The sequence below is a fragment of the Paramisgurnus dabryanus genome, chromosome 21, assembly GCF_030506205.2.
Source record: "Paramisgurnus dabryanus chromosome 21, PD_genome_1.1, whole genome shotgun sequence".
Classification (NCBI taxonomy): Eukaryota; Metazoa; Chordata; class Actinopteri; order Cypriniformes; family Cobitidae; genus Paramisgurnus; species Paramisgurnus dabryanus.
This window is the reverse complement of record NC_133357.1, coordinates 16,488,177-16,512,775: the sequence shown is the minus strand read 5'-3', so window position 1 is coordinate 16,512,775 and position 24,599 is coordinate 16,488,177. Positions and strand designations below refer to the sequence as shown.

The window sequence follows — 24,599 nt, the reverse complement described above, 5'->3', positions numbered from 1 at the left end:
ACTTAGTAATAGCTCAGTAAATTCACAGTTAATAGATTAGCCATTGCTACAAATAAAGTCATATGTCCCCATCTAGCCCCCATGTTTTCAACTGACTTGTAAGTGGTCCTCATTTATATTTTCATACTATATTTATACTACACTAGTCAACATTTAAAGTGCATCAAAAAGCGTATCAAGGACGGTTATTGTTCAAAATTTTATGATAACTTTTTGATCTACTTCAAATGTTGACTGGTGTATATTTTCATCGTAACTCTTTCTTATAATGTTAGTAAGTGGTTTTGATCAGAGCCATTCACAAAAATGAATCAAAACTTCTCCCAAATTAATTATTTGTTAAAGTAGAATTTTATTAATAAGAAAATAGATGACATAAGAGCTTATATTTGCGAAACAAAATACAAAAACAACTTTGTAAAGAGTCAAGACAACAAATAACAAACCTTTATCAAAGGTACAACATGCCTTATCTAACAAACAATGCAGAATTAGTCAGCACCAATAGAAATACACTTTTATAAAAACTTTTTTAAGTACAAAACCAGTTTAAAGATCTGATACATGAACCACAAACTCCACTGGAGTCAACCTCAATTAAATATACAAAATATTAATAAAACTGACAACATTATAACATTTAGAAGAAAAAAAATCACATTAAGAGCTATAGATACAGAACAAGAGGCTATACAGGAAAACCACCTTCTTCCACTGACAAACACCTGTTTGTCTAAAGTTTCTGTCAATCAATATGACGACTCACCAAACTTTACATTTCGGAAATAACATCTCCTACTATTATGAGAGACGTTAATAAAACAATCCCTCAGGTGTACAACTCTCAGTCTTAGCATTTCTACCAGGGTCTCCATACGGGTCTCCTGGTATCAAGCGGTTGTAGACCAGCTGTGCTCAGTTTAGAAGAGGGTGCAGAAGATGAGATTGTTTGCTGGGCATTGTGGAGATGCTGCATCTCCCGGCCAGATCCTCCGCCATTGGAGTGAATACTAAGAAAATGGACAGATGTTTTCCAGCAATTAGAGAAGCCTTCATTATAATCCCTTTTAGCCAGCTCTCCTGAGAGCTGTTGTTTCAGAAAGCTGACCGTCATCTCCAGGATATCGGCCTTCTCAAGTTTGATGTTAGGGTCACGGCTGTGGAACTCTTTCTCAAGAAGATCTTTAAGCTGGTCGATGCAACTGTTGATGCGGTCTCTGCGCATCTTCTCAACAATTGGTTTCCTCAGCTGGAAGAAAACAAGAATGGGGTAAGAACATGCTTCGAGATGTCTACACAAAGTTTTATTTAAGCACTCAGGTACTTTTTATTAAATTGCAGTGGAACATAAACTTACCTTAATTTTGTCCCTATCGCCAAAACGTAGATGGTCAAAAGTGGAGAGCGTATTTGAGTGTGGTGCCATGGTCTCGCAGGAGTGGTTTGTCTTCTCTTGGCAGCAAAATAGTTGTGAGTCTTTTTGAAGATCGGCACCCTGTATTTATACAGCGGCATTACCATTACAAAGCCATGTGGCCTGTGCTGTGTTACTGTTCCCACACTCTGAAACCAGAGGGCTGAGCTCTTCACAACAATAGGGGACATTAATTTTATGGTTAAATGGCTGTTTGCCTTCCACTGAAGGAATGTTTCCCAAGGTATCAGAGAGACAAGCCACTTTTATTGTAGAAATGACGATGCAACAGTGTTTTGGTCCTATAAACCAATAAGAATATTAAAATAGGACTTTACTGCTACAGCTTAAATAGTATGTATGTGAATGTATGTCATGGACATTTGTATGTATAACAATGCAACTTGTTGAATACTTATTATTATGAAGTATATTTGACAACAACAACAAAAATGTGTGTGTAAATAAAAAAACTCACCTCAGAATATCATCAGTAGCTGGGAGTAGACTACTATAGTTTATGTTGCCTGTATGCTTTTTCAACTCTCAAAGTGATGACAACTGTTAACTTAAGACGATGGTTCAAGCTAAAACAACCTTTACTCTTCTTCTACTCGATTTGTCACCTACATCCTGGACGACCTGAGTGTGAGTAAAATAACAGTACATTTTAATTTTCGGTTATCTATTCCTTTAAATAAACGTAACCCTTAAAATAAAGTTTGTGTACATTTCAAATAACCTACTTTGTAGCGTAAAATTTTCTACCACTTAAATTCTTATGCAAATATTTCAGGAGCGTGACCAACACCTACTCGCGACAATGGCACGTGGTTACAAGCCCGACTTCAAAGGGTCAGCGTCACACTGGAGTGCGCGTCGCTGGGTATATTGGCCTTTGATAATCGTTAACAACACGAGTCAGCTCGACTGAAGTCAGGTGAGAAAACTGTCACATCCACGCGCCAGGTAACAGAAATTATCACGCCTATATGTAAAACTACTGGATGAAAGCTGTGAAGGCACGCGCGCGTCTTTGATTTTTTTTATATGTTGCGCTGCGCACGACGGTCGGGGAAGTATCGCGTAAATTATTCGAAAGCAGTGCTTTCCAGTCGTTCTCGCGGTACTTTGATGTAATCGATGTGCACAGCTTCACAGGAATTCAAACCCACCAAATAAATATTTTGCTAGTTTAACACAGGGCAAAGAACGCGACGCTTTTCTTCGCGTGCTGTGAATTTGTTACGAAATATCTTGAGTGACACAAAATACAGCTTATTCGTTTTGTAACATTGTTATAAGAATCACCGTCTTTCCGTAATCAGTGCTCACCTCGTGCCCACCACACACGTGTGGTTGGAGATCAATGAAGTTTAGTGGACCTGCTGTAAATTTTATTGATCCGATCACACGACCAGCAGACGACAAGTGTGGAGTGTCATGTCGTAGTAAAAGCTTGTCTGTTTTTGTCTCAAGTGTGTGAACGCAACAGAACAGACCGTGTGCAAACACGTGAATAAAAAGTTTTTAATTATTATTATTTGAATTGAACAGCAAATGGACTACATTTTTGCAGACACATTTATCCAAAGTAACTTTTACTTTTACAGTTTATCAGTTTGTGTGTTCCAGGACCAGGACCCATAACCACTGAGCTGCTAACTCAGTGCACGTGTATGTCTAATTCTCTCCTGTTTTATCATGCCACAAATACATGTTTACTCTACTGTTGGCATTCCCACGATCCTAGCCTTCCCACTTAACCTGATGAATGAAGCTTGATATAAAACAATTGCACTAATGAGTCCTTTGCGAAAGTTAATCACGTCTTTGTTGTGAAACAAACTGTCATTCAACCTATAGAAATCAAGTTTTGGGTTGTTCCATAATAAGCAGCTATTTTTCAAAACATATTTTTTAACAAAATATAGTGTTCTTTGAATTGAATCGAATCTTTTTGACCATAGTAAAGATCTTTTCTTTTATGAGTTTAAGTTGTGTAACTTTGGCTCTATGGTATGTTTCATGATGCTAAACCACCTGTAGCAGGCCTCTAGTGAGACATAAGGTCTCTGTGACATACGGCACAAGGGTTTTACCGAGGTTCCCATGAGTTCTTTCCCACAGCCTGCTCATTGACTGCCCACAATAGTGAAACAAAAGAAGTGTGTCTTGTTACACATCACGTTAGTCACGGTGTTTGATCCGTCTTTATTAGAGGGAAACTTTAGCAAGACCATCTGGACTTGTACGCTGTCCAAACACTTTCAGGATGTTCCCAGGATCCAGCGAGTTGCACTGCTTAAAACTTTTTATAGTTCGGTGATAAAGTTATTTTAGTGATCTGACTTTGTTTCTTGTGTGTTTTATTATTGTTAATATTATTAGTCTACGTTGATAAACAATTAATAAAAGCATATAGTTTTAACAATGTCACAAAGTAATAAACTTACGTTAAGAAGTTTATTTTTCTTAAGTATGGACTTTGATTACATTTGTAAGTTAAATTTTAAGAAAACTTGATCGAAAATAATATTCTGCATTTGTCATTTTTCTTGGAGCTAACAGGATTTGGCAGTTGAATTTATGAATTTAGCATTTATGTTATGAATTATTTATTAAAATATGTACAGTCATGACTCATGTTGATCATTAGCATGATGTTATGATATAAAATATTTTATGTGTAACTAGTAACACCATTGAAAATGTTCAGTTGTGGACCCTGTGTGCATTTTAAGTCTTCAATTATTTATGGTTGTTGTTTATTAAAAACAAACACAATACCACAGTATAAACATTTAATGTAAAATAGATGTTTATTTGATATAAAATAAATGTTTACAAATGATGTGCAGATGCCCAGCATCTTGACTTACTATATTATTTACTATAGTTCGATTGTTCTGACAAATCTCTCACTTGTTTAAAACAAAATTACTTACTTAGTCTTTATAAAAGCATTTATATTACTCATAATAACTGATTAGATAAAATCTACAACAAACAAAATCTTCAAAGAAGAACAATTCAACAATAATGATTATAAGATCCATGGGATCTTTACAGAAAAATATTATATTCATAAAATATAAAATATTAATCATTATTAGTAATTAATGATTATTAATAATATTGCATCTCATTATGAGATATTTAATAATTGCATTGTTGCTAACATAGCAGATATTCAAAATGCTACTTTTGGAGCTATGACACATTATTTTCCTATTACAAAAATACATAGAATTCCTAAATTAGGAATACCGGTGACCTCTCTTCAAATGGTCTACAATATTCATGTCCTCTAATAACAGAGTTAAACATTGTTGTCTATTAAAATCACAATGGCTTTTGCCAAGGTCTCCAGAGTTGACAGCAGGTTGAAGTTTTCTCTGTGCTGCTGCTCTGACAGACCGCTGAATTGAGCTGGGACAGGACACGTGTCGTCGTCTTCTCTGTTGAAGGCTTCATGTTGAGGAAGATCTTCAGGAGTCTTCTATGAGACTCGGTCTGCACTTGACATTGAGTCAGGAAGTTGATGGACTCCTGTACACATCTGAAGTAACCATCATTAACTGCAGGAGAGCAGGTGGAGGGATTCTGGGACTGCTGCTGTCGTCTGAAGAACTCAAGCGTCATCTCCAGGATATCAGCTTTCTCCTGTCTGGAGTCGGGCTGTTGTTTCAGGAACTCTTGGCCCAGAAGAGACTTGAGCTTCTCAATGCTGCTGTTGATACGTTCTCGCCGAATTTTCTCCACTATTGGCTTTCTCAGCTGAGGAAAGATTAAAAAGATATATTTAGATACATTCTTCAGTTATGTATATAATTTTTATAACAAATTAACTAATGCATGTAATAACAAAATCGAATATTTACCTTATGTGTCAGTGAAGTTTGTCCTGCAGTGTAGATCATTGGTCCACTGGTTTTAGGTGCCATGACTGCGTTTGTTGTGTTCAGTTCTGCGTCAAGATCAGATCTGATCTCTCTCTCCCTCCTCTCCTCTATTTATACTCCCAAATCTCCACATGAATGTGTGAGTCTGGAGTGTGCTCGAGGTTCTCACAGTCTCCAACCAATGGGTGCATTCAAGCTGCCACATGGTTAGTGAAGCTCTTATTGCTCTAACACAATAAGGACGTCTCTGGGGGCCATGTGGAGGACTGGCCATTTAAGAAGCGTGTGTGCGAGAAAGTGTAAACTTATATTCAGCTTGCCACTGGGATTAATTACTCAATGAAAGCACGTGCCGATTATACAGAAGACCTACACTGAGCATTAGCTCAGTTTCAGGCATACATTTCCAAATTATTCCAAAAATTAGGAGATAATGTATTATATATGAATCATATTAAATTAAAATGTATATATGTATATATAAATGACTATAAAAAATTTTGCAGTTCATACTCCAATAGTTGCTGGAAAATCTGTTTAGAAACAGTCATAAATAAAAGTGCCTTCAATAAGATCAGAGAGGCTGCAAGTATGCCCAGCATGCAAGAAAAAAGTACAGTTTTGCAAACTTTGAACACAAACAAGCAAAAATACCCATCTCAATTAAGGACAGTGTGCTATAAACACCCCCTTGAGGTTTATACTGAGTCCCTGGACACATGTCTAATTGCCTTCTATTAGGCACACTTCTTTTCAGGCGTCTGTGTGTGAATGAGCAGACTGTGGGAAAGCTTTGGTGACTGCACTCCCATTTCAAGCCAGGGCTTTTAACTGAACCTACAATTGTAAAACCTGTAGCACCTTATTAGCAATTTGTGTTTCTCTATGTTGGGTTTTTATTTGGAAACAAATGTATGTTAAGTGTGACAAAACAAATCTAAATGATACATTTTTGCAATAATTTTTGCTTTCTTTAAATCAAATGTTAAACATTTTGTTATGCTGATATCATTTTTAATAAAAAAAATTAATACTTAAAAGATTAAAAATATTATCCTATTAAAGTCATCCTAACCTATTTCTAAACATCATATGAGGATTCAAATAGGGTTTTCACTTTCTCACAAACTTCTCTGTAATTCATCTCTCTCCACCTGCCTGCCAGAGGCAACCTCATTGTTTCCTGTACAATAAATGGCTCGCTGAGCATGTGGCAACCCTCTGCTCCTTTGAGTCTCTCCAACACCCCCATTGGCTGGAGACTGTGAGAACCTCGAGCAAACTCCAAACTCACACATTCATATGGAGATTTGGGAGTATAAATAGAGGAGAGGAGGGAGAGAGAGATCAGATCTGATCCTGACGGAGAACTGAACAGAACAAACGCAGTCATGGCACCTAAAACCAGTGGACCAATGATCTACACTGCAGGACAAACTTCACTGACACATAAGGTAAATATTTGACTTTGTTATTTAGTACAGTTACATGCATTAGTTTATTTGTTGTAAAAAAAAAATGAAGAGTGTGTATCTAAATATATGTTTTTAATCTTTCCTCAGCTGAGAAAGCCAATAGTGGAGAAAATTCGGCGAGAACGTATCAACAGCAGCATTGAGAAGCTCAAGTCTCTTCTGAGCCAAGAGTTCCTGAAACAACAGCCCGACTCCAGACAGGAGAAAGCTGATATCCTGGAGATGACGCTTGAGTTCTTCAGACGACAGCAGCAATCCCAGAATCCCTCCACCTGCTCTCCTGCAGTTAATGATGGTTACTTCAGATGTGTACAGGAGTCCATCAACTTCCTGACTCCGTGTCAAGTGCAGACCGAGTCTCACAGAAGACTCCTGAAGATCTTCCTCAATATGAAGCCTTCAACAGAGAAGACGACGACACGTGTCCTGTCCCAGCTCAATTCAGCGGTCTGTCAGAGCAGCAGCACAGAGAAAACTTCAACCTGCTGTCAACTCTGGAGACCCTGGTAGAGTCACATGAAGGACACTTTGTGATTTATGAATCCGAATTCAAGATGCCAGTCTGAGATTGGCATGGACTGTAATTCAAATGTAGGAATTGATTTCCAGCTCTGCTGCATTGGCAGATTGTTTAAATACTTTCAGAGAAAGTCAAACTGTGTATGGCATTATTGTTTTTTTTAGAATATTACATTCATGAAATGTAAGATTTAATGTAAAGACATTTGAGCTTTTATAGGCTTTTCACCCATATTGGGTTTATTTGTTCTGCATCTAGAATGTTTATACTGCTTTCATTTACTGAAAGAATTTAATTTACATTTCAATTATTTGAAATATGTCTAATGTTCTCATTTTATGTGAGAAATGTTTCTTTATTGAAAAGATGTTTTATTGTGCATGAAATGTTTCTTTTAATATCTTCATGTGTTTACATGAACTGGACTTTTCCCCTGTAGAGGGCAGTGAAGTATACTCAGTCGAGTGATTTGGATTTTTAAGTGAATTTAGAGTTTTACCTTCATTGAAGGTGAATATTTAATGTCTGTGACATTCCTAATACTTTCCATTTCAAGGGAAGTACAAATATCATTTCATGAGTGTTCATGAATATTTAAACATGTATTTACATGTGTGGAGTAAGTTACTATTGCTTATGTTGTTTTTCTAATGTTTGCTTGAGCAAATGTGGACTGTAAGATTCACTCATATGTGAAAAAACAATCACAGTACATATGACAATAAATTGTACAATCAATACCTCGGCTCATTGGAAGTTTACTCAAATTGGTTATGCAAGTCAATTAAACCTAAGTTTTTTGAAGTTTTTGATTATAGTTGACATAACATATAAGCAAGTTCTTATCATTCAAATTAATTTGTGAAGTGAATGTAAAACAAAAACTTTTTATAGTGTATCTTTGTACTAGTCTTATCAAAAAGTATTTATTTTATATTTCAGACAACTTTTTTCAAAGTTCTTCATCAGTATTTTCAACCTGTTAGGCATGTTTGCAGCCTTTTGAATAACTTAAAGGGACACTCATGTTGATGCTAATGGTCTAATCAGATTCAATGGATTATGCTAAGCTATGCTAAAAGTGGTACCGCCAGACCCGGAGATCAGCTGAATGGATTCCAACACGGTAAAAATAAAATGTTTAACTCTAGGGGAGTTGAAAAAAGAGCATATTTTCAAAACAAGTGGAGTGTCTCTTTAACTTCCCAACTTGAGTTAGACTTAGAACCACGGTGTACTAATAAAAAGATTGAATCTTTACAAAAGCAGCATAAATATATAATATTGTGCTATATTAAATGTTAAATATCAAAATAATGTCACCGTTTTTGCATGAGGATTCCCTAAACAATAAATTTCATATTGCAAAACTGTCAAAATTTTTAAAAATCATTACAATTCACGAAAGCGCTTTCCGAATGTCTTTTTCAGATAAGAAACTGAATAGATCAAAGTAGTAAAATTGACCTAATTTGTTTCAAACTCTCTCAAACTGACACAAAAATACAAAATGCAGATATAGGTTGGCCAAGTTTTTATATAAAGGTGCTTTACCATGCCATAGAAGAACCATTTTTGGTTAAACGGTTCCATAAAGAGCTTTTAACATCCAAAGAACCTTTCTGTTGCACAAAAGGTTCTTTGTAGTGAAAAAGGTTCTTTAGATGATAAAAATTAAGATCAAAGTTGTTCTAATATGGCATCGCTGTGAAGAACCTTTTAAGCACCTTTATTTTGTTTTCATGGTGAGTCCAGGCATCTTTAATAACAGGGAAGACACAATATATAAAATAGTACACATCCTAAATTATTTACAAGTTTCCCTTAGTAACAAACAACCCCAAACCTCAGCACATGGACTCTGAATAAAGCTCTGACTGATGATGTAATGCTTTACTGAGACTCAAGTCCCAAGAGTTTTCCCACACTTTGCCCATTCATAGAGAACTGAACAACAGTGTGCTTCATTAAACAATTCAGCACACGACCAAAAGACCTTCAACAGAGACTCCCAGGAGAGACTAAAGAATTTGTGCCATTATGCTTAATTAAGATGTATTTGGAGATTACTGTTTTAAGATGCAAACCATTGTTTTAAAGGAGGGCTGACATTAAATCACACGGTGAGTCAGTTCTGTATGTTACAATGAAGCTGTGGTTTAAAATAAGCAATAAAGAATTTATTTTATTTCATTAAAAAAACAAAATAGTGTTGATATACTACATGGCCAAAGATTTGCAGAACATTAAAAGGAGAATATTTTTTATTATATAAATCATAAAAATACAATGAAAGTTTTCAAGTTAATGTTAAGGTCCATTTTTGGACTAGCTCACACGTCATCATTACACCTAAAATACTCTTCTGTTGTTACCTATAGAGACCAAATCTCTCTAGAGAATGCTGTATATCATTATAAACAACATCCAGTCGATATGATGCTTCAAGATGAATCCATTTAGTCCCTTTTTATTAAAATATAAACCAAATTGACAAAATATAACATGATGCAAAGCTTCCAGTTTAAATGGCACGTGCTCTGTCAATAAATGACCCCAATGTCGTACAACAAATGAAGCTTTTATCGAGGGGTCTTCACTTTCTCACACACTCTCTATCCCCAACACCTGCTCCTCAGTCATGTGCCCATTGTTTCCTGAGCAGTAAGCCTGTCATTTAGTATGTGGCGTCCCTCTGTTCCTCCTTGTGTCATTAGTCCGTTTCCATTGGCTGGAGACTGTGAGAACCTCGAGCACACTCCAGACTCACACATTCATATGGAGATTTGGGAGTATAAATAGAGGAGAGGAGGGAGAGAGAGATCAGATCTGATCCTGACGGAGAACTGAACAGAACAAATGCAGTCATGGCACCTACAACCAGTGGACCAATGATCTACACTGCAGGACAAACTTTACTGACACATAAGGTAAATATTTGACTTTGTTATTTAGTACAGTTACATGCATTAGTTTATTTGTTGTAAAATAAAAGAAGAATGTATTTAAATATATCTTTTTAATCTTTCCTCAGCTGAGAAAGCCAATAGTGGAGAAAATTCGGCGAGAACGTATCAACAGCAGCATTGAGAAGCTCAAGTCTCTTCTGAGCCAAGAGTTCCTGAAACAACAGCCCGACTCCAGACAGGAGAAAGCTGATATCCTGGAGATGACGCTTGAGTTCTTCAGACGACAGCAGAATCCCTCCACCTGCTCTCCTGCAGTTAATGATGGTTACTTCAGATGTGTACAGGAGTCCATCAACTTCCTGACTCAGTGTCAAGTGCAGACCGAGTCTCACAGAAGACTCCTGAAGATCTTCCTCAACATGAAGCCTTCAACAGAGAAGACGACGACACGTGTCCTGTCCCAGCTCAATTCAGCGGTCTGTCAGAGCAGCAGCACAGAGAAAACTTCAACCTGCTGTCAACTCTGGAGAGCTTGGTAGAGTCACATGGAGGACACTTTATCATTTATGAAACCGAATTCAAGATGCCAGTCTGAGATTGGCATGGACTGTAATTCAAATGTAGGAATTGATTTCCAGCTCTGCTGCATTGGCAGAATGTTTAAATACTTTCAGAGAAAGTTAAACTGTGTACGGCATTATTGTTTTGTCAGAATGATTATTACATTTGTGAAAGTATGATTGAAAGTTTTTGATCATAGAAAAGTCTGATTCAGATGGTTTACCCATATTGGGTTTATTTTCTCCACATCTAAGGAGGCTTAAACTGCTTTCAATTTTTGAAAGCTTTTATTTGTTTCAGTTGTCTGAAATGCATCTATTGTTTTTCTTATTACATAAGAAATATTTCTTCATTTGAAAGATGTTAATTGTATGCGAAAAGCTCGAATTATTGTTTATGAAGTTTATGTATGTACATGCATGTGTTTGACTTTGCAGACTCAGGTTATCACCTTCACTGAAGGTACACCATATGCTTCATATTTGAAGCATGATATAAAATAAATGTGAAAAATATCTTAATACTGTTGTTGGAGTCATATTTCCTCAAATATTACATCATGAAACTTAAAAAGGTTCAATGTCATAGTGTTATTATTTTCAAAGGACAATACAATGTCATTAGATGTAAAGGTTATAGGCTACACTCTCTGCGTGATAAAAAACAACAGCAGGTGAGTAAAATCATGCTCACTTTTAAACCACAATCTGTGTAATAATATTATACATATATTATACACTTATCTGGAGAATCTCAAGAATCAAGTAAACAGGTGTCAGTTTTACTTGCTTTGAATAATTTTTAGGGTCTTTATTTATGCCGGCCATTGGTTCACCAATTGGCTTTTATTGTTGTTGTGCTTTATAAAGTTATCAGAATTATGCTTTAGGTTAGATTGAGTGATTCATGTTAGACTGAATGATTTGTTCAAGTATGATTTGGGTAAAATTGTAGACAAGACCTCACTCAAGGCAGACTATAGGCATTCATGAATCTATACTCTTAAAAGGTAATGGTGCTTAATGATGCCATAGAAGAACCATTTTTGGCTGTATGGTTTCATAAGGAACCTTTAACATCCAAAGAACCTTTGTGTTTCACAAAAGGTTTTTTGTAGTAAAAAATGATCTTTAGATTACAAAAATGTCAGAAAGAAATGGTTCGTAAGGTTTTTTGTGGAACCAAAAATAGTTCTTATATGACATTGCTGTAAAGAACCTTTCAAGCAACTTTATTTTTTATTATAATTTTAACAAATTATTTTAACTATGTTTTTATGTTACATTTATTAAGCTTTGCAAAAACTGAGGTTTGGACTTAAGTTCATAGGCAAAGTTTTGCCTACTTACAAACAAGGGTATGCTGTACTTTGAGATTAGCGAACAATTGTGGCTTTATGGTTTTTACATATGGTTTAAATAAATTATGTTCCTCAGTCCACCTATAAAAAATTAAAATTAGACAAGTAAATTATGAATTTGTGAATATAAAAATATTAATCATAATTAGCTCCACCCCCCCCCCCACAAACTCCACCTATGCTTAAATTTAAACAGACTAAAGTGTTCAAATGTACTGTATGAAATATTTGTGTTTTAAATTGAATGGATAATGAATTTAGTGACAACTGAATCAGATTATATTTAAATTTATTTTCATAAAAAATTCATATTTTCGTACTTCAGTATGAAGTAGTGCACACACAGAAGGCCTTCACAGAAGGCCGTAGAAATGTAAATCACTACAAGTGAGTTTATACATCCACCCTTTACAGGGGAAATGTCCATCATGTAAACACATGCAAACAAAATAAACTTGTGCTTTCAACACACAATAAAATATCTTTCAAAAGAAGAAACATTTCTCATACAAAATGAGAACATGGGACATATTTCAAATAATTGAAATTAAATTAAATCCTTTCAGTAAATGAAAGCAGTATAAACATTCTAGATGCAGAACAAATAAACCCAATATGGGTAAAAAGCTTGTAAAAGCTCAAATGTCTTTACATTAAATCTTACATTTCACGAATGTAATAATCTGACAAAACAATAATGCCATACATATTTAGTTATGTTTAACTAAAACACAAACTTTCTCTGAAAGTATTTAAACAATCTGCCAATGCAGCAGAGCTGGAAATCAATTCCTACATTTGAATTACAGTCCATGCCAATCTCAGACTGGCATCTTGAATTCGGTTTCATAAATGATAAAGTGTCCTTCATGTGACTCTACCAGGGTCTCCAGAGTTGACAGCAGGTTGAAGTTTTCTCTGTGCTGCTGCTCTGACAGACCGCTGAATTGAGCTGGGACAGGACACGTGTCGTCGTCTTCTCTGTTGAAGGCTTCATGTTGAGGAAGATCTTCAGGAGTCTTCTGTGAGACTCGGTCTGCACTTGACACTGAGTCAGGAAGTTGATGGACTCCTGTACACATCTGAAGTAACCATCATTAACTGCAGGAGAGCAGGTGGAGGGATTCAGGGACTGCTGCTGTCGTCTGAAGAACTCAAGCGTCATCTCCAGGATATCAGCTTTCTCCTGTCTGGAGTCGGGCTGTTGTTTCAGGAACTCTTGGCTCAGAAGAGACTTGAGCTTCTCAATGCTGCTGTTGATACGTTCTCGCCGAATTTTCTCTACTATTGGCTTTCTCAGCTGAGGAAAGATTAAAAAGATATATTTAGATACAATCTTCTTTTATTTTACAACAAATAAACTAATGCATGTAACTGTACTAAAAAACAAAGTAAAATATTTACCTTATGTGTCAGTGAAGTTTGTCCTGCAGTGTAGATCATTGGTCCACTGGTTGTAGGTGCCATGACTGCGTTTGTTCTGTTCAGTTCTCCGTCAGGATCAGATCTGATCTCTCTCTCCCTCCTTTCCTCTATTTATACTCCCAAATCTCCATATGAATGTGTGAGTCTGGAGTGTGCTCGAGGTTCTCACAGTCTCCAGCCAATGGGTGCATTCAAGCTGCCACATGGTTAGTGAAGCTCTTATTGCTCTAACACAATAAGGACGTCTCTGGGGAGCAGGTGGAGAGCTGTTTTGAGAGCAATGAGACCGATTCAGATAGTACCCTGTAAATGTGGGAAATTTGTGACCTCGTAAAGTGATCTTAGTGACCGCACATTGACTAGTTTCTTTGGTCTTCTTTAAAGCACCCTTTATTGTGTTCTTCACACAAGGTCCAAAATTGTCCTGTTGTCTCTGGGTATGTCCACGAATTTAAGATTTTGGTTGTAATTTTGCAAAACTATATGTAACTATAACAATAATAAAGACATGATTGACGTATAAGCTATTTAAAAACCTGCCGCCATGCTGTATTGCTTAAATTTAAGAAAAAACAGTACATAATAGTTTTTTCTTATAAAAAAAAGAATTAAAAACAAGATAAATAATATAAAATAGAAATATAAATATTATTAAAGGACAAAATATTAATAATGTAAAAATAAAATAATAACTAAAGGTGGTAGGTGCTATTGTAATATGTTCTTATAAAATGTTTTTTTAGGGTGTTTGCCATTTTGCTGTATGACGTCTCAGCAACACACTTCTTTTTTGGCACACACTGCACGCTTTTCTTTAGGTACAAACACACAGATGTCTGGCCTGCTGTCCGGCTCTCGGTCACACGCTCCACACTCAGCAGTGAGAACCTGGGAGCGTCGGTGCAGCGAGGCTTCCCACACTTATTCATGAATGACACTGATCCGGCAGATAAAAGAAGCGTGGCCCATTACACAAAGTCATAGTGACCCTGCCTCCCACTTCCCACAGCTCACCGTTCTTAAACCTTCCAGGCCGGCAGGCTAACCATCTGGAGGCATCGTTCAATTATTACCCATTAACAACAACAACCCAACCCATGGCATGTGCTATATAGACAGATCAGATGACATCATCTGCACTTTCATACCATAAGACACATTTTATCTTATTTATATTTTTCAAATATAATTTTTATTTCAGTTTTGTATTTTGAAAAACAGAAGCGTTAAAGCACTCTCCTGGGAATAAATGTATATATATATATACTATTATAAACATATTCATATTTCATATTATGTGATGAATCCAGGCTAAAATATTTTTACCATGTCAACTTTTATATTGTTTTTCATTATTTCTAGTCATATTGTCTGGTGTATTTTTGGACAGATGTTTAAGAACACATTCCAACTGGTCGAGAACCACATGAATGAGTTCAATGCTAATTTGTCTGAATTCCTTGACTCGCCGACAAAATAAAAGACTGCTCCCTCCCACCTGCTTGTTCGCAGTTCTCAGGGTCTTTGCAATATGGCATTATTTTATTTAAACAATCCACCCTTACACTATTGTTATGCTTCAGATTCCTGATTGGTTTAAAAGTGTGAGAACGTACATCTCATTAAATTCAAACAGGCCGTGTATAAATAAGACCCTAAAGGCCAGAGAGAATACAATGCATATCATTTCTTGACATTGCACACTGAGGAACGAACCATCACTTTACCATGAGGGATCTACAGAACATGTAAGTTTTATGCTGTGGTCATTCATTTATATTTTTAACTTTATTTTATATTCAAACTTTATTTTTTTTATATTTCTAATGTGAATGCTCTCTTGTCTCTCAGGTCTAAAATTATGACCCTGGAAAGGAAATGCTCAGATTGTGTAGAGCATCTTAAGAGTGCTCTTGAGCAAAGACAGCTTAATAGTGTCTCTCCCACTGAACTCTGGGGAAAGACCGTGTCTTTCTTTACTCCAAGGAAGACAGTGATTTTTCACAACGGATACTCCAAATATTCGAGGGAGACGCTTCGCTTGTTTCCAGCCCCAGCAGACGATGTGGCTCCTCTGTGTAGTTAGCAGTGATGCTTTATTTTTAGAGGACATCAAAAATCAGCACCAGAAAAAGATCACGTGGCAAAAGTCAGGATCTGATGGAAGTGCTGAAGTGAACTTACTTGAAATAGAGGCATTGTTATCCTGTTGTGTTGTTTTATTTCTTCTATCAGTCTTTTGTAAAGACAGAATTTCATGCTTTCCTGATGGGGAAATATGTGTTTGTCCAGAAATGGACATTATTTTGAAAATTGTTGTAACAACAATTACAGTGAAAAACTTTTCAACGGGTACATGAAGCATCTATGAATGTTAAATGATACATTAAAACTGTTTCTTTTTTTAAAGGAATATTTAGTATGCTGTATTTGCAAGAGCCTGGGTATTGATTACTTATAGTGATTTAAACAACATTTATTAAAAATACAGATTTGTTTATGTAAAATAAAATAAAAGGATTTCTTGCTTAAAAGATTTCTGATTTCATTTATTGTGATCACTTTATAGATTATTTTTCACACAACTATTTTAATTTAAAGCACATTTTATGTTTGGGAAATAATCAGACACACTTAAACACCCGACTGAATAAAACCTTTATACAATATTTTAAAATTGGTAAGTTATAGAAAAATGTAGTTGGATAGGTCTGTTTTGGTTTGGCAATCAAAGGTATAAAATACTTAAGTATTTTAGTTACATTTTCCAAGCATCTGTGCTTTATCAGAGTGTTTTTCTTGGGAAAAAATTTACTTTTCTTTACTAAAAAATATTCACTACATTCTTAAGCATAGAATCATACTGTGGATTCATTATGTATTTCATATAAAAATTTATTTAATGCCTAATTACATAAAATTGTGTACTTTTACTTTCTTGAGTAAAAGTATGAATTTTTTTTTACTTAAGTAAAAGTAAAAAAAATTACTAGATGGTTAATGTACTTAAATATTAAATATAAACCAAAAACTTGAAATTATGAAATGTAGTGGAGTAAAAATTATGATAATATGTTTTGGAATGTATGTTTTCCAAAGAAAAACACTAATAAAATACGACTAATTGAAATTGTACTTTTATGTAGAAAGTAAAAATACTTAAGTACTATAGCTACAAATCTGTTGGCAATGTTTTTGTATGATCAACAAAACTGTACAATCTTAGCACAAGCTGTTCTCTTCTGCCATCTGGCGGTTCCTAAAACTTAATACAGTGACTTCCATTGTTTTAAAGAGGTCACGCAAAAAATAAATATTCTGTCATCATTTTCTCACTTTCATGTTGTTACAAACCTGTATACATTTATTTGTTCTGATAAACATGAAAGAAGATATTTTGCAGAATGTTTGTAACCAAACAGATCATGAGCCCCATTCACTTCCATAGTAGTAAAAATAATACTGGAAGTGAATGGGGCTCATGAACGATTTGGTTACTAACATTCCTTAATTCCTTCGTGTCCATCAAAACAAGTATTTTTTTTTGGTTGAACTACCCCAGGCCAGGGCACACAGGGGGGCCTCAGCAGATATCCAAGGGGGCCTTCAAGATGACTTAAAATGATTCAAAATTGGAAAAAACAAGCATTAAAATAAGCTAAAACAAGTAAAAATCAAGATGTTTCTTTTTTGCCATTTTAGTAGTGACTATACATAAAGAAAACACTAAATATATATATATATATATATATATATATATATATATATATATATATATATATATATATATATATATATATTTATTATTATTATTATTATTATAAATATTTTTTCTAACCTAAAATCCTTAGCATATTGGTTTGGGAGATTTCCGCAGCAAAAGCCAACAAATGACTGTTTTGGAGAGTGTGTTAAGGTTAAACTGGTTCATCTTAGCGGAGTGTGATATCATATAAATGATATAAATGATATAAATACAGGAGCAGGAGGGGCGGTTGATTTATTGCCTCTCTATCCACGTGGAGCAGCACACGTGCCTTCCCCACGAGAGGGGGCAACTATTTCAACTGCTGTTCCACTTGACCACCAAAACCAGCACCTCCGCATTACCGCTGTCATCCACCAATCATTCTCTGTGTGCTTCTGGTCTGCTTTCTTATATGTGTGACCAAACCCCAAGGATACGAACCCCTCCCCGTTTAATCACACTTATACAAGAGAATGCACTGGGTCTGAACAGAACAGCACCATGTGGTCCAGAAATATCTCTTTACTGCACAATTACATAATTGTCTCAATGTGAGTCTATGCACTACTTCCAAGATCTAATACTATTTTTCAGATTAATTTATTACTGGTGGTAATAAACGTTTAATTGTTATTGTAAAACTTTTAAATACTGTGCATATTGCAAGTTTTGCATATTGTATTTAAGTGTGTAGGAAGTGCAATTCAAAAAACATAAATGTAAAATATAAGCATCATAATTAAAATACAATCACAAGCAGTTTAAAAAAAATAGTACACATTAACCATATGTAGAGCCATATGTGTGTATTCATTTAGCAGACGTTTTCATCCTAATTTTGTCTTAAATACTTAACTGACGTATCTAAGCACACAACTACAATAGCTTTGTGAACAAGCATTGAATAACCTTGAATAACTGTCACACATAAAGCGCGCGATTCTTTTGTTCAGGTATTTAGGTTAGACGACGCCCGTGATTCAGTCGCATACTTCATCATCGACTGCTCGCACAGACACGCGCGCTCCCGTCTACACGCGCTCATTCTTGACTGCAAGCAAAAATAACGGATAACACAAAGGAGAGCAGGTGATAAAACTGAATCTTTATTTTGCACTGAAATTACGCTTTGAATATTTCGGACTGTTCTTAAGACTAGAAATATTTTTGTTTAGTTGGTTTTTGTAAAGATCAGTAGTTTGTATAGCATTAAGTGTTTATTATGTCAACTTAGTAAGAGATGCGCAGCAATCGTTGATGTTTAGCTATTTGAGATAAATATATTAAATCATTGGCACAAATAGTTTTGAGATTTTTCAGTAGTCTATGGAAAAGTAGCCTATATAAGGAAAAACACGGTTTTTCGGTTTCCGTGTTGAATTAAACATGTCACTGTTTATAAAGACTAATGAAGTGAAGCTTTGATATTTATAGGCTCGAGATCAACACCATTGGCGCGCTCACAGCAGGGATGATGAAAATTAATGAAGATAATACTAACACATGATCAGATGAATATTCATTACTAGTGAGATGCACCACAAGCGAGAAGCATGAGTTGTTTCTCTACTTATTATTGTTCTTCAGCAAAGTAACAACTTTTTTCTAATAAATTGTATTGTTAGTCATTATTAGCTATATACAAAGTTCGGTCTATTGCCTTTATTTACAGTCTTGGGCTGCATTAAAGATCTGCATTGATAATAATATATAAGCGTGTATACAAAATTACATCAAAAACTGTAAATATACATTGTTTAACATCCTCAGGCTTTATCTAAAGCATCCATAAGCTCATGCTTGAATCCATCATCGCCACATAATATATATATATATATCTGATTTTTACATTGGGGTGGTTGAAGTGTCAACGGTACATGTATTCATTAATCACTGTATAAATATATGGGGGGGGGGCGACTTTTGATTATTTGGGGTTCAGGTTACCCCATCCCCCTATGTGTGCCCTTGCTTCTGAATATCATGCACTGTATATGTTCATGCGGCAGTAGGGGGATGTTGGATTTATCACAAGTCTGTCAGTGCATGAGCTAAGTTCACTTGTTTAATTAGTCACACTCATCCGCTTCAGTGTGCGTAATCCATTTTCTAAGGATAAAATCCCTTGGTTCGGATCACTTCATGCTCATCTCTCAGATGCTCACATAAATTACAGTAAGAGTAAATGTGCTTACATATCTGTGTCAGAATTATAATAAATCAGATGGGGAATATTTTATTTTTTCAAATTCCCTGGACATCACTGCTTATGCAGAAAATCTGTATTGGCCAGCACAGACAGAATATAGACAGTGTGGTCCAGTGGTGTCAAGATCAAAGACTCTGGTGCTACACTCCTAATGCATGTTTGCAAGTTTTGCAAAAGAGAAGCAACATGATTGGCACGTTCAGCTGCTTATTTTCTCACTTTTAGTGAAAAATTGGACTTTTTAGTAGTTAGTTTTTACTGTGTAGATGAAAATGCACTGGTTTTAGGTAACTAGCACAAACACAAAGCATTTTTATATAAATTAAAATTATTTTTAAAAATGTCATATATTTTTAATCCTTAATATGTCAAAATAATGTGGTTAAGGGGATAGTTCACCCAAAAATAAAAAATAATATTTTGTCATTTACTCACTCTCATGTTGTTACAAATTTCTTAGTTTTGATGAACACGAAGGAAGATATTTCAAGAAATGTTTGTAACCAAACCGTTCATGAGCCCTGCATTCACTTCCATAGTATTCTTTCTTCTTACTATGGAAAGGAATGGGGCTAATGATCGGTTTGTTTACAAACATTCCTCAAAATATCTTTTAAATATATACATTTATACAGATTTTGAGAGTGAGAAAATGATGATACTCTCATTTTTTTCCTTTTTGGTATCCCTTTAAGAACAGGTAAGAAAATGTGTTATTAATAATGTATAATATATTGTTTACTTTTTTCAGCTAGAATGGCTACTGCTTTACGTTGGCGTTTGGGCTTATTTCTCTTCCTTAACTCGGTGATAATGACATCAGGCCAGAATGCAGACATAGAAATCTTCGGTGAAAATGTCATTATCCCACCCAGTCCGAAGTCATCCATACATCAACATAGTCATCACTGGAGACACAGAGATCGCAGAGAGGGGATGATAGCAGGCCGGCTTACAAAGAGACCCCACATTGTGTCCCACATCCAAAATGAACATCCAGAGCTGAAGAGCCTCAGTCCTGTTCACTTAGAGATGGAGCCAGAAAATAAAAGATGGGTAATGAGTTCAAGGACCTTCCTGGGGGTGGATTCCTTAATTCCAGAGCAAATACATATATCCCCTGGTGCTGAGATTTCAGAGAAGGTAATGAGACATCGCACTGGTGGCAGGGTGTTTGGTATGGAGCGCCATAATAAAGGTAAAACAAACTTCACGATTTTAAGAAGGAATACTCGCTTATACCTGTCTTACCAGTTCAATTTGCTTGACTTTTTCTTATATAGAAACAAGGACGACGGTTAAGAAACTGAGGTTTACTTTTAAAGAAAGTCTACATGAACCTGTGACCCCTACTGCCTCATTCAGGTCCTTATCACTGGAAACTGCAGCATTTAAGGGGGAACCTTCCACACGACCAACGCCCACTAGTAAACCACAGGTGACCAACTAACTAACTTTTTGGCCTTTACAATTGTTTCAATTAAAATGTCTGCATCCCTTTTTGCAGTGGGAGCTAAATTCCAAATTAATATTAAATAAGATGTTTTTTTTCACCTCAGGTCAGAAGTGTAGATGTGACACCCACTTTAAACATGGCATTGTTTGACTGGACTGGTTATGAAGATTTGAGGCCTGCAGACAAACATCTATCTTTCAATAAGAGAAGTATGACCAATATTTCACATACCGGTACAAAAACAAAAATATGTTAGTTTTTTTTAATGTTTTATTTCTATCGTGTTCTTTGTTTACTTTCTAGTTTTAAAATGTTAACCTCAAAATTGTTAATGTCCTGCCAAAATGCTACGTTTGCTTTACAGTTTAATGCATTTGCTTTACATTTTGCACCACAGGATCTTTTTCCATTGTCAGGCAAATTCCTTCACAGTTTTCCTAGACCTCATTAGCCCTTTCATGGAAAATGTCAAATGCCCTATTATGTGATAATATACTATAGCATCTGCAGGTGTCCTAGAGGTTATGTACTGTATAAACAGCATTACTACTAGTGGCTTAAAATGAATTTACTAATAACTCTCAACCATCACTTTATGTCTGTCCAGAACGGGAATCCAGGAACCCGGAAAGGAATCCAGACATTGATGTACAAATCCAGACTCTGATGCCTCCTAAGAGCACCAGCAGTGAAAATGTGACACTTACATCAAATGGGAACTGTAAACATCACCTAAATTGCCTGCCAGGTCACTTGATGTTTTCCCAATAAGCACTGTATCTTTACTCAAGCTAGCTGACTAAGACATTTGTCAAAGTCACATACATGATTTCAGTTTTTAATGTCTCAGGTTCCTGCTGCAATCTAAGAAATCACGTGTGTGAGATCCACAACCGCGGTCTCAACAACAAATGCTATGACAGCTGCATGTGTGAGGAAGGTGAGCAAGAACCATTAACTCTTTTTGAGGATTTTACAGTTTGCTGCACTGATCACTGATCATCATCCTTAAAAATTGTTCCTTGCTTTTTTACAGGGCTTCGGTGCTATGCTAAATTACAGAGACATTACCGCATCACTCGCAAAAAGGGACAGTGTGCTGATCTAGAGGGCATAAACTTAAACCATGGCATGTTTATCGTTGTTTAGATTAGGCAGGATAAATCTTTCTAAGTGCATGTGATTGGATTATCCAAATTGTATATATTTGTGTGTTTTCTTTGTAAATACATTAACATTATTGTTTTGGGAATAAAGTAAATGTGAATTAAAAATAAAGAAATTAAGTTACAGTATTATTTTGATATTTGTGAAATAAAGATTACAATAACGTTTTTAACAAAAGTCAAAGTTTTGCATGTAGACATAATTATAGTAAGTCAACATTAGATTTTCCAGAAATATTTGTGTTCACAACAGTTATTTTTCCGGTCGAGTGTTAAAGGGCACCTTTTATGCAAAATTCACTTTTATAAGGTGTTTGAACATAATGTGTGTGGGCAGTGTGTGAACACAACCACCTTACGGTGAAAAAAATCCACCTGCTCCTTGTTTTTTAATTCCCATTGAACCAAAACAGTCCAAAGCAGACACGCCATTTTAATTCTTCTCTTATCAATGTTACAGTGCTGCATTACTATTTCCACCCTCAGCGAGTTGTACTCTGACTGTATTAACTCTTTCCCATTTTTTTTTAAGTTGCCAGCACCAAAAATACCAAATTTATTGAAAGGACATTTGATAGAGATCAGATTCAGAGCAATAATCAGAAAATACACAAAGTTTGAACAGTTTGCCCTAAAGGAATACTTCCAGATTTTATAAATTGGGTAAGAGTGTATTGGGGATTGCCGGAAAAACTCGTCATTGGCAGGGAAGCGTTTACTCGTCAATGGTGTGGAAAGAGTTAATCAGATTTATTTTAACTGAAAGTGCTCACTTTCTTTTTTTAAGGAAGCGAGGAGCTGTATCATTTGGATTTAAAGGTACAGACATTAAAACGTGTTTTTGCTCCCACCCGAATACGGGTATATTAGACATGCTATAATAAATGATCTGTGCCGTATTTTGAGCTGAATCTTCACAGACACATTATGGCCACACCTGAGACTCGTATTACATTTTGTAAAAAAGGCCATAACAGGTGCCCTTTAAACATGAGTTGAGTTGATCTGTTGATATTTGTGTTGACTTGTTGTCAAGGAGTAGACTTGAACAAAGCACTGGACTGGACACTCAAAAAAGAACACAGGGGACATTTCCATCTAACATTATTAAACTGTTAAATCTTCTTTTTGGCTTAAATCTAAATTACTCTAGCAGTATTGTGCTAAGCTGAAATAATGCTTCTTATCATGCCCATTCAGAGCTGTGGGTTGGTTACTAGGGGAAGAAAACTGTGTCTCTGCATTTTATTTAGCGCTTTGACACAGTCAATATGTTGTGGGTTATTCTGAATATCTTCTGTCAGAATAATGTTTAAATATCACATATTAATTACTGCTGTAAATCTTAAAGGGATAGCTCACCTAAATCTGTCATCATTCACAGAGAAAGATATTTTGAGGTTTTTTTTTAAATCTAAACGTTTTGAGCACCATTGACTTACACATACACATTTGGGGGTGAGTAAATATCGATAGTATTTTTATTTTTGGTATGAATTATCCCTTTAAATACATTGCATAATTTCTGTGTTTTATCATCAAAAGTGCTTTGAGTCATACAAAAAAATAAAAAAATGAATGTGTCATTAATAATAAAATAATTTAAAAAAATAATGTAAGACAGACAATCAGATTTAGCTTCTAGTTCCATGCAATCCAGTTCCACATTTAACAACAAATTCACGTCACAGTGGATCTCAACTTTTTGACTTTAATGCCCCCTATCGACCACAACATTTATAGGCCGCCGCCTATTCACAATGTCTACTAATAAAATATTGAAAAGCTTGGCATATTTTATATATAAATAATAACTAAACACTAAGAAATTTCGTCAGATCTTATTTTAATGCCTGTTTTGTCTTATTTTAAATAATTTAAAAAGTCATCTTGAGGCTCCCAAAAAGTCATCTTGATTATCATAACCCGTGAAGCCATAAGGAAGTTAAATGAAATTCTTAGAAAATCATTATTCATTACCTAAAAAAAATTAACTTCTGACAAATAAATCCATGAACTATAGACGGGTTGCACGGCGACGTCACTAACTGGTTGCGCGCGCAACCGAGGGGCAGAAAGAAGAGACGTGCATTGTGTTGTATGCTAGTAGCGGTGTCTGTAAGTCAAAATGCCAAGGAATTTTTGCGTGGAAAATAGTACCAACAGAGTCAGTGCTGGGTGCCTGATGTTAACATACCAGTAGATGCGACTATTACGTTACTAGCATTATAATTATAAAATTATAATTCATACATGTATCACAGTAACACTGCAAAAATAAAGACAGAAAAACAGATACAACTAAAATCAAGTCTTATTTATGTACAAACATTAAAGAACGCTTCAATAATTAAGGTTGTTGCAGTAGCAGATCAGCTCACCAATCGGTCTTTCTGCCCCTTGGTTGCGCGCGCACCCTGCAATGTTTGTAAACATGCAACCCCTCTATTT

General features: G+C 35.5%; 6 protein-coding genes across 7 annotated transcripts; 3 read left to right on the top strand and 3 right to left on the bottom strand.

The window, feature by feature from the left end:
* Positions 1 to 388: 388 nt before the first annotated feature.
* her12 (hairy-related 12) lies at positions 389 to 1,505 on the bottom strand. The gene is made up of 2 exons (XM_065286683.1): positions 1,358 to 1,505; positions 389 to 1,249 (listed from the first exon to the last, which is right to left on the bottom strand). Exons 1-2 carry the CDS (start codon positions 1,424 to 1,426, stop codon positions 860 to 862), a joined length of 459 nt encoding a protein of 152 aa, XP_065142755.1. The 5' UTR covers positions 1,427 to 1,505; the 3' UTR covers positions 389 to 859.
* Positions 1,506 to 4,213: 2,708 nt separating this feature from the next.
* Positions 4,214 to 5,388, bottom strand: LOC135776068 (transcription factor HES-5-like). The gene is made up of 2 exons (XM_065286682.1): positions 5,299 to 5,388; positions 4,214 to 5,194 (listed from the first exon to the last, which is right to left on the bottom strand). Exons 1-2 carry the CDS (start codon positions 5,359 to 5,361, stop codon positions 4,760 to 4,762), a joined length of 498 nt encoding a protein of 165 aa, XP_065142754.1. The 5' UTR covers positions 5,362 to 5,388; the 3' UTR covers positions 4,214 to 4,759.
* Positions 5,389 to 6,684: 1,296 nt separating this feature from the next.
* LOC135776067 (transcription factor HES-5-like) lies at positions 6,685 to 8,052 on the top strand. Its single transcript, XM_065286681.1, has 2 exons — positions 6,685 to 6,773; positions 6,882 to 8,052. The coding sequence occupies exons 1-2, from the start codon at positions 6,711 to 6,713 to the stop codon at positions 7,302 to 7,304; spliced, it is 486 nt and encodes a 161-aa protein (XP_065142753.1). The 5' UTR covers positions 6,685 to 6,710; the 3' UTR covers positions 7,305 to 8,052.
* Positions 8,053 to 10,131: 2,079 nt separating this feature from the next.
* Positions 10,132 to 11,299, top strand: LOC135776066 (transcription factor HES-5-like). The gene is made up of 2 exons (XM_065286680.1): positions 10,132 to 10,244; positions 10,349 to 11,299. The coding sequence occupies exons 1-2, from the start codon at positions 10,182 to 10,184 to the stop codon at positions 10,760 to 10,762; spliced, it is 477 nt and encodes a 158-aa protein (XP_065142752.1). The 5' UTR covers positions 10,132 to 10,181; the 3' UTR covers positions 10,763 to 11,299.
* A 1,186-nt stretch (positions 11,300 to 12,485) lies between these two features.
* LOC135776065 (transcription factor HES-5-like) lies at positions 12,486 to 13,647 on the bottom strand. The gene is made up of 2 exons (XM_065286679.1): positions 13,549 to 13,647; positions 12,486 to 13,444 (listed from the first exon to the last, which is right to left on the bottom strand). Exons 1-2 carry the CDS (start codon positions 13,609 to 13,611, stop codon positions 13,022 to 13,024), a joined length of 486 nt encoding a protein of 161 aa, XP_065142751.1. The 5' UTR covers positions 13,612 to 13,647; the 3' UTR covers positions 12,486 to 13,021.
* Positions 13,648 to 18,326: 4,679 nt separating this feature from the next.
* On the top strand, positions 18,327 to 22,712 carry draxinb (dorsal inhibitory axon guidance protein b). Of its 2 annotated transcripts, none has more exons than XM_065286678.1 (7): positions 18,327 to 18,406; positions 20,278 to 20,724; positions 20,810 to 20,964; positions 21,086 to 21,191; positions 21,590 to 21,730; positions 21,833 to 21,922; positions 22,019 to 22,712. In XM_065286678.1, exons 2-7 carry the CDS (start codon positions 20,283 to 20,285, stop codon positions 22,129 to 22,131), a joined length of 1,047 nt encoding a protein of 348 aa, XP_065142750.1. In that variant the 5' UTR covers positions 18,327 to 18,406; positions 20,278 to 20,282; the 3' UTR covers positions 22,132 to 22,712. The 2 variants fall into 2 exon arrangements, with proteins under 2 accessions (XP_065142750.1, XP_065142749.1); XM_065286677.1 differs by having other exon boundaries at positions 21,086 to 21,215.
* The last annotated feature ends 1,887 nt before the right edge of the window (positions 22,713 to 24,599 follow it).